Genomic DNA, 9,075 nt, shown 5'->3' with positions numbered 1-9,075 from the left:
GCGGGACATATTGAAAATGTTACGATATCTAATCAAATTACAGAAAATCGTATGAAGTACTTTAACAAATACCAATGAATTTTCCATGTGTACCATTCGTTTTTACATAAGGACAGCATAGACAAATACTGCTCATATTTAATATTAATACATTCTGATGTGTAGACCCTCTAGGTCTTATTTTTGTATTCTAATCATTTTGAAAACTGCCTTATCGTAATATCATTAGAGTTATACATTAAACTCTATCTTCTGGTCGCCTCTTGCCAAAGTTTTGTTTAAATCGCCGTGATTCACAAATTATTTAACGTAAATAATTCATGGATTGTATATGTTGTTTACCAGCATTATATTTTGTGTGACTAAAATGGGTTTGAACGATTTTAATTATAAATAAAAGCATTTAATAAATAAGGGTCTTTTATTTGTATGGACGGAATACAGAGCATAGTGATTGCTTTTCTCTTAGCTGGTTTAGAAATATTACCCACTGATTACCTACCAATGAATTTCCTTGTTTGTAGAAACATCTTGAAGCATTTGGTTTGTTATTAATCTGAAACGAGTTATTACTTGAAACATACAATACAGGTCAGATACACACAATGAAATGGAACTAACACTAGCAATAGGATGATGTCAACAATTATAATCTCCAAGCACATGGTTCCCATGTAAAGGTTCATTGATAGATCAGAATGTGTCAGGATTCACAGGGAATAAATTTTTGGTCAAAAAGAATGGCCCAGATACATACAATGAAATGCAACTAACACTAGCAATAGGATGAAGTCAACAATTATAATCTCCAAGCACATGGTTCCCGTGTAAAGGTTCATTTATAGATCAGAATGTGTCAGGGTTCAGAGGGAATAAATTTTTGGTCAAAAAGAATGGCCCAGATACACACAATGAAATGGAACTAACACTAGCAATAGGATGATGTCAACAATTATAATCTCCAAGCACATGGTTCCCATGTAAAGGTTCATTTATAGATCAGAATGTGTCAGGATTCACAGGGAATAAATTTTTGGTCAATTCAATTCAATTCAAATATACTTTATTCATGTAGGCCTAGCAACAAGCACTTATGAATAGTAAGACAGTATTACATATAATTATCTTAATCTAATTATCAGAGCAATTTATTGATGTTGTAAATATTATTCCATATATAATACTAATGAATATAATTCAAAAAGTCAAAAAGAATGGCCCAGATACATACAATGAAATGCAACTAACACTAGCAATAGGATGAAGTCAACAATTATAATCTCCAAGCACATGGTTCCCGTGTAAAGGTTCATTTATAGATCAGAATGTGTCAAGGTTCAGAGGGAATAAATTTTTGGTCAAAAAGAATGGCCCAGATACACACAATGAAATGCAACTAACACTAGCAATAGGATGAAGTCAACAATTATAATCTCGAAGCACATGGTTCCCGTGTAAAGTTTCATTGATAGATCAGAATGTGTCAGGGTTATAAATTTTTGGTCATAAAGAATGGCCCAATCACACCGTACCGTAATACCATCTCTTTCTCACTTTAATCGCTGATGAGATATTTTAACTCCTAGCCGCGTTCTTATCGCAAGCACAAATACGAGTATCGTGGTTTGGTACGTACGTCTCGGAAGTTAATTTTTAGTTAAATTATTAATAACGATTGCATCGCCACCATCTGCTTTGAACTTATAAGTTCAAAGTACGAATTAGTTATAACTAATTCGTACTTTGAATTTGTCAGCTAATCTTGATGGTGCTGTACGGTTTCATACATTGTGCGTAACTCTGGTAGTCAAAAGTAGACTTGACAATTATTCAGAACAGTTCCTACAAAATATGGCGCCAGCGCCATCTTTGTCGGTGTTAAAATTGGAGGAACGATTTTTTCTTTCATTTAACTCATGTTTATTAACAATAAATCGTTGCAGTAAGGATTACCTCATTGTGTGACTGGGAACTGAAGATGAATAAAGCGCGCAACATAGTAGGTTTCCAGATCTCCGGGCGTGGCATTTGTGATATTCTGACACCCACGTAACTTCGCACATTCCATCTAATTCTTCCAATTCATCTGTATTATAAGATAAACATTGCGTTTATTATCTACAACTATACCAAGTTTACGCAATATTTATTATCAAAAAAAATCAGTCGAATTGAGCACCTCCTCTTTTTTGAAGTCGGTTAAAAAGATGTAGCAAGTGTCTTCGAGGCAACACTGCTAGTCAACTACAAATCAAAATCTTATGTAATCCAATTGGGTTAATCACTAGCAATTGCTTACAACAGAGGGCGCTAAATAGGTTTCAACTTCTTTAATCTATGGTTTCTGCTTTCCGCTATTTGTTCGCGTGTTTTTTTTATTATTCGGCAAGTTAAATTTAGGTCAATTAGCAAAACATTATACAAATTAGTAATAATGATTGCAGCTGCATTAGCGTTGAACTTTACAAGCAGGTTAGGTAATTCTACCTTTTTCCCCACTTCGTGATTTGTCCTCGCGGGCCAGCTCTCTAGCCGTAGTGACGTAAAAAGTTCTCAATATGTCCATCTTGTGAGCGCCGGGCATACCTCGGCTCTTCTGATTGGTGGCGTGTAGGTGACGAGAAAATACGCATCTTTGGTTGCTAGTGTTAACTAATAGAATTCTGAAAAAAACAGCCAATAAAAATGAGCTTGTAGACCACGATAGCTACATACTAACATAAATATTCATATTCTTTACTCTGAGCTCTCTGGTTTGACCTTTTACGAAGTAAACGTACCCCAAAACACATGGTTCGAAATGAATGCTCATCGGAAAATTCCTCGGATAGGCAACCTTCGCGTCCTTGATAACCTGCGCGAAGCCTTCCCAGCACTGCAGCACTATCTCGTCGATCTGAGAGAGCGCCGGCGTCGCTCCGCACACCACAAGTATGTAAACATCCGCTAGCAGTTTGCAGGTCACAGCTCTGAATGCAACCTGAAATAATAGCGGGCTGTGAGAGACAGTGAACCTGCATTTGTTTTTGTCTACTACCTAAACTGTTACCTAGACAAGTTCTGAGTGCCCCCATCAAATGACCGTTCCAACCCCATAATATGGTCAGCGTCAAATCGCCCCGCTGAGTCAAAAAATTTTGGAGACCCGCTTATGAGACTCGCAATCGTTAATAGCGAATCGCAAATCCTGCAGTTTTTCAATAGAATCGTGAGCAATAATTTAAGTAACTTGTCTCGGTTGTAAGTGTGATATTTAGACGGAGCAGTGGACCACGGAGTGAAGTCAATGATGTGTTTAGTTATGCCTAGGAATCACCTACTCCGTAATCCCAAATTATTAGTGTAAAAAGGTGGTTTTATACTTGCATTAGGACTTATCTGCGGCAAGTAGACAGGCGTCTCTCTTAACGGGGCTCCATCTTGCGTGGCAGCTAACAATAGCAACAGTCTCGCCTCCCGAGGATCCAATTCACCGAAGTCTGAACTTGTGGCTACCAAGTGACCGTGGATGCTGAGGCACGCCCAGCGACCAGTCACGTTCTCTGCGTAGTTGTCTAATGCTTGCTGGAATAAGTTTCAATTCGTTTATGGGCGTATCCTATTTAGGTCTGCTTAACTCAGAAGTTTGGTGAAAAGTCATTATGGTTGACTTCGTATTTTAAGATTTTTTTAAATTACTTAATTGTTCGTACGCTACGCATAAGACGATCAAAGTGCAACCATCATATTATCCACCCAAGTTTTATGAAAGCCGACACCGAATTGCAATAACTTAGTAACATGGGTGAATTTAAAAAAATCGTAGTTAAGGACCTGTGTTTCTTAGGCTAATTGTGTTACGAAAATTAACCATATAAATTGTATTGTATACATTGTAGGGTTGTTGTGGCAACAATGGGTCAAGTGGCAATAGTTGCGTCTCTCACACATTAGAAGCGCGCACGTTTGAAGAAAAAATATTAATATAGATTATCAGAAATCTACCTCGAGCGTTTACATTCCCCACCTCAGATAGACCGTATCTCTTTACAGTACACATTTACATGATGGCTGCGATTCCTCGAGATCCCCAAATGTCAAATGGTGTAGGCATGAAAAAGGAGCCTTTAATTTATATACATACCAAATTTCTGGACTGTTCCAGAGATTTCGAGGTTGGTCCAATTCCGATTGTGCTAGTCCTCATTAACGTTTCACTTGAAAGTAAGATAGGTATTGCTATCATAGTACAAGTTTCTGTTAGTGCTTCATAAATTTACCCTAATTAGAGTTTGACATTAACAGCTTGTATAGATTTCGAGCTGTCTCTAAAAAAAGGTGACCCACTCTTGCCACAACGACCCTAGTAATTCACACACACACATGAGTTTATACTTATAACATACGCCAAAAAACTTTCATGCATGTAACTTTAATTGAAACTGCTAAGTAATTGTAGTAACAAAATTAAGTCAATTAAGTATATGTACTATGTACATTTTTTTTACAATGTACCATTTGAGAAATGGACCCCAAGAAATTGTAATTCATGCATTTTGAAATTAATGGAGCTAGATTCTAAGACAGAAGTTTTCAGTAAAGAAAGAACAAAGAGAAAAAGTGCTAAGTATAGTAAAAGTCCCCCCTTATTCATTGCAAGACTCAATTAGTCAATTTATGTTTTATCCCTTTCTTACAAATACATAAGTCAAAATGACAGATTAATAAGACAAACGAATATCAGCTATTTGAGGCTTGTAGCGCGTTTATAAATAAGGGGATATTATCCATATTATCATGACTTGCACCTTATACCTGGACCGTGAAAGTTCAGAACCCCTAGTGTTAATTTATTCGATAGCGTGACGTGACGTACGTATGCATTAAGTCTCATTTTGTATGGGATTTAGAAACAGCGCGCCAAGCGGGACCGTTTGGAAACTCAAAATCTCATACAAAATGAGACTTAACGCAAACGCGTACGTCACGTCTCGCTTTCGAATAAATTTACACTAGGAGTACAGGACGCCGATTTTTGAATTTCGATCGCTCGATTTCGTCACTAGAAAATCTGGGGAAACAGGGGAAAACGGCGAAATGCTATTTCTGAACTATAAGGGTTCCGTTTTTTGCCATTTGGTTACGGAACCCTAAAAACGATAGTTAGAAATTGGGAATATAGTGGTCAACACCACTATATTCCCAATTTCTAACTCAACACTCGTTTTCAATTCTAGGAGAAAACGAAATCGAGCGATCGAAATTCAAAAATCGGCCCCCAGAATACAAAAACAATTAAGTAAATGCCTTTAATTGAAACAAGTTAAAGAAAAAATCTTTAGCAAGCCTTATAAATACTGAGAAGTCGAGAAGAATTGGTACCTAACAGAAATTTGTAATCCCAGACCTTTAACCCATACACTCCAATGCCATAACCAAAATACGTAATTTCACCTGCAGTTGCTGTGCTTGAGGGCACAATGTACTCTGAATCAGGTCCAATACTAACGTTGGGTGGGGACTAAGCACCGCTTCTGGATCTAAAGATTCCAGCAAATAGTCTAGAATGGCGTAGCACTGACGCAAGTCTCTCTTTATCTGATCAATGTTCTTAAAACTGTCCAGCTCTTTCTTACCAATGCTGAATATCATTAGATTATGAACAGTAGAGAGAAGGAGCTCCAAATCACTCTCTAAGCCACCTGTTGCAATTCCAATTAGTGTGACACTGAAAGAAATCACATGTTATAGTATTATTTTGGATTGGGCACAATTGAATATGTAAAAAAATACATATACCTATCTGGGCAAGCAACACAAGGCATTTTTAAAAGAATGAACTGGAGAGATGAAGGACTCTGGATACAGGGCAAGTGCCTTAAGTCACCTTAGATTCGCAGACGATATCATCCTCTTTGCGGAATCAGCCAAATGATCCAGACACTTGCAGATGAAAGGAAGAGAGTCGGTTTGTACATGAACACAGGGATAACTAAAGTGATGACTAACAGCAGTAACAGCCAAATCAAACCAATAGAGATTACTGGGAACCTAGTAGAGTATGTAAATGACTATGTTTACCTCGGCAAACAAGTCTCGTTCAACACAAAGAACAACGAGAATGAAGTAAAAAGAAGGATAAACAGTGCATGGCGGAAATACTGGGCACAGAAAGAGGTACTCAAAGGAGACTACCCCCAAAACCTAAAAAAGCGGCCAAGTGCGAGTCGGACTCGCCCATGAAGGGTTCCGTACCATTTATGACGTATTAAAAAAACTACTTACTAGATCTCGTTCAAACAAATTTTCGGTGGAAGTTTGCATGGTAATGTATATCATATATTTTTTTTAGATTTTTCATTCTGTTATTTTAGAAGTTACAGGGGGGGGGGACACATTTTTTCACTTTGGAAGTGTCTCTCGCGCAAACTATTCAGTTTAGAAAAAAATGATATTAGAAACCTCAATATCATTTTTAAAGACCTATCCATAGATACCCCACACGAATGGGTTTGATGAAAAAATATTTTTTGAGTTTCAGTTCTAAGTATGGGGAACCCCCAAAATTTATTGTTTTTTTTTCTATTTTTGTGTAAAAATCTTAATGCGGTTCATAGAATACATCTACTTACCAAGTTTGAACAGTATAGCTCTAATAGTTTCGGAAAAAAGTGGCTGTAACATAATCGGACAGACAGACGGACATGACGAATCTATAAGGGTTCCGTTTTTTGCCATTTGGCTACGGAACCCTAAAAAGGTCATAATGGACTTATGCATATTGCCCAGTCTTACATATGGATGCCAGACATGGACATTCACAGGCAGAATTAGAAACAAAATTTCAACATGTCAACATGTGATGGAGAGAAGTATGTTAAAATCAGGAAAATACAAAAAATCAGAAATGAGGAAATAAGAAAGAGAACGAAAATTATAGATGCATTAAAACAAGCCCTACAACTAAAGTGGAAATGGCCTGGCCATTTGTCCAGATATTTGGACGGAAGGTGGACCTTAAGGGTAACAGAATGGCTGTCCATTGACCAAGAAAAAAAAGAGGATGAGGAAAACCTAAGAAACAATGGGCAGACGACATCATAAAACTAGCTGGAAAGAACTGGATGGAAACAGCAAAAAACAGAGAGAAATGGAAGGTTATTGAGAAGGCTTTCACCCATTAGGGATCAGTGCATCGCACTGAGCATTTAAAAGCTATAATAATAATATTATAAATTTTGCCATACTAGTTTATTAACTGTGGGGTTTAAATTAAAATATTTTTTTAAAACTATATTTAACTAACAATTAGGAAAAAATTATTTTAAAAGGGATGTACCATTCAGAATATCTCCCACTTTTCAGTAGTTAGATAACTATAAAAAAGTCAGAGTACAAATCATCAGTCTCAAGAATTTCAAAATCTCATAAATGTATTGTGAAGTGGTTGTGTAAGTGTTAATTATTTTTAAATTCAGTTTATTGCAAATACATGTTCTGAGAGGTAAATGACCATATTGCCTTGGTGCCTTGCATGTCTATTAGCAATACACTTAACACATTTACTGCCAGTGGAACATTTCCAGTCTCGGCCGCCCTGTAGTGAGTACTAGCCACCCCTTTCTCAGAATTTGGTGTGTTCAGTTTTGTATTGGATATGAGGTGATTGGCTGACTGAAAGGTAAAGTGAAACTTCACAATGTTAGCATCTGCCACACCAATGCAACTTTTCCCTGTGGATATTGAAAAATCATGAGCTAAGGTTGACTACACAAGGATAATATTAAAAAAAATTACCTTTTGCTATATTCCTTCCATAAAATATTTCCATTGTCTACTTGAGTGTTGATCATCAACAAGTTATGGCATTTGCTGAACATGTTGATTCCATGTAGAGATGCTATTGTTGAGAATTGAATCTAGAAATAGTTATAAAAAATATGAATTAAAGTAGTGAGAGTTAGTATGGGAAAGTCAGTAAGTAAATGCAATAGTGAAGAAATTCCGGAATTTCGATTTAAGCCCTCACATTAATTGCTATTCAAATCAATAATACAACCACTTATGAAAAAATTTAAACATCTATGATTTAATCTATATCACCACAGTATATATTTAAGAATATTAATACATACATATTAGAAATCCGTCAGTAACTCATAACTACTAATAAAACTCACATTTTCGCAGTTTCCTCGTTTTCTCGAAAATATGGGTACGCCACTTTCTGTAGCTACGGCTATAACTAAGACGGACATTTTTAAGTTATTAAATTATGATTGTAATTCGAAAAAGCTTTAATTAAAATTTCATCATTTCGAAAACAATGAGATGTTTTTGTTTTAACAACTTCAAAACTTTTACAACTTAGCTGGACAATAATTAACAAAATACACACAAAACAAATAGTGACAGTGACAAATTGTTTTTTTTTTTTCGTCCATCTGGACTCATTGATCTGGACAGGCTAAAGCTCTAAGCCATACTGCCTTCAATCACTTCAATGTCATTGCAAGCGCCAAGATATTCAAGATACTGCTTTAAACTGCGTGGTTCGATCCGTGGCCTGTTCGATCGTGTGGAAGTGCAAGGTAGTCCGCCGTACTAGAAGACTACGAGCAAGAAGAGATATACTGACCGGACCAAGGTCGCAGTTCGGTACGCCCGTCTATTAGAGCTTATCCCATGGTTAACAGAACTTGCGTCAACTAGTGGCCAGTAAATAAACTGAAACACCCAACCGTAGTGATTATATGCTCTTTGCACCCAACTTGTCAGAGGCAGTATGGCTAAAAAAAAGGGGGCGTTTTTTTTAATCTGCCTCCTTTTTCTACTGACAAAGTGGGTGTGACAGAGCTAGAGTATATAATAAATCTTTATTACACTTTTTATTTCGTTAACGGTAGATAAACAATTTATTATTATTATTAAGTATATAATTATAGGCGAGCAGCTATTTAGCTTTTGAGAAGTTTGTAAAGTCGTATCACTATCACATTTTACCATATTCTATTACCGGGAATGCCAGGATCAAGTATAATCGACATACTATAGAGAAAAAAAACGGGGCGGGATTTATTCTCAACGATATTGATA

The 9,075-nt window shown here is 36.5% G+C and overlaps 1 protein-coding gene across 2 annotated transcripts; it reads right to left on the bottom strand.

Annotated features, from left to right (window-relative positions):
* Window positions 1–402: 402 nt before the first annotated feature.
* Window positions 403–8,372, bottom strand: LOC133534699 (protein fuzzy homolog). Of its 2 annotated transcripts, none has more exons than XM_061873932.1 (8): window positions 8,160–8,372; window positions 7,777–7,898; window positions 5,434–5,707; window positions 3,367–3,564; window positions 2,781–2,980; window positions 2,488–2,663; window positions 1,954–2,086; window positions 403–556 (listed from the first exon to the last, which is right to left on the bottom strand). In XM_061873932.1, exons 1-8 carry the CDS (start codon window positions 8,235–8,237, stop codon window positions 499–501), a joined length of 1,239 nt encoding a protein of 412 aa, XP_061729916.1. In that variant the 5' UTR covers window positions 8,238–8,372; the 3' UTR covers window positions 403–498. The 2 variants fall into 2 exon arrangements, with proteins under 2 accessions (XP_061729916.1, XP_061729917.1); XM_061873933.1 differs by lacking the exon at window positions 8,160–8,372 and adding an exon at window positions 8,115–8,133.
* Window positions 8,373–9,075: the final 703 nt, after the last annotated feature.

This window comes from Cydia pomonella, chromosome 2 (assembly GCF_033807575.1).
Source record: "Cydia pomonella isolate Wapato2018A chromosome 2, ilCydPomo1, whole genome shotgun sequence".
NCBI lineage: Eukaryota > Metazoa > Arthropoda > Insecta > Lepidoptera > Tortricidae > Cydia > Cydia pomonella.
The sequence above is the reverse complement of the archived record's forward strand: the minus strand, read 5'-3'. Positions and strand labels throughout refer to the sequence as shown.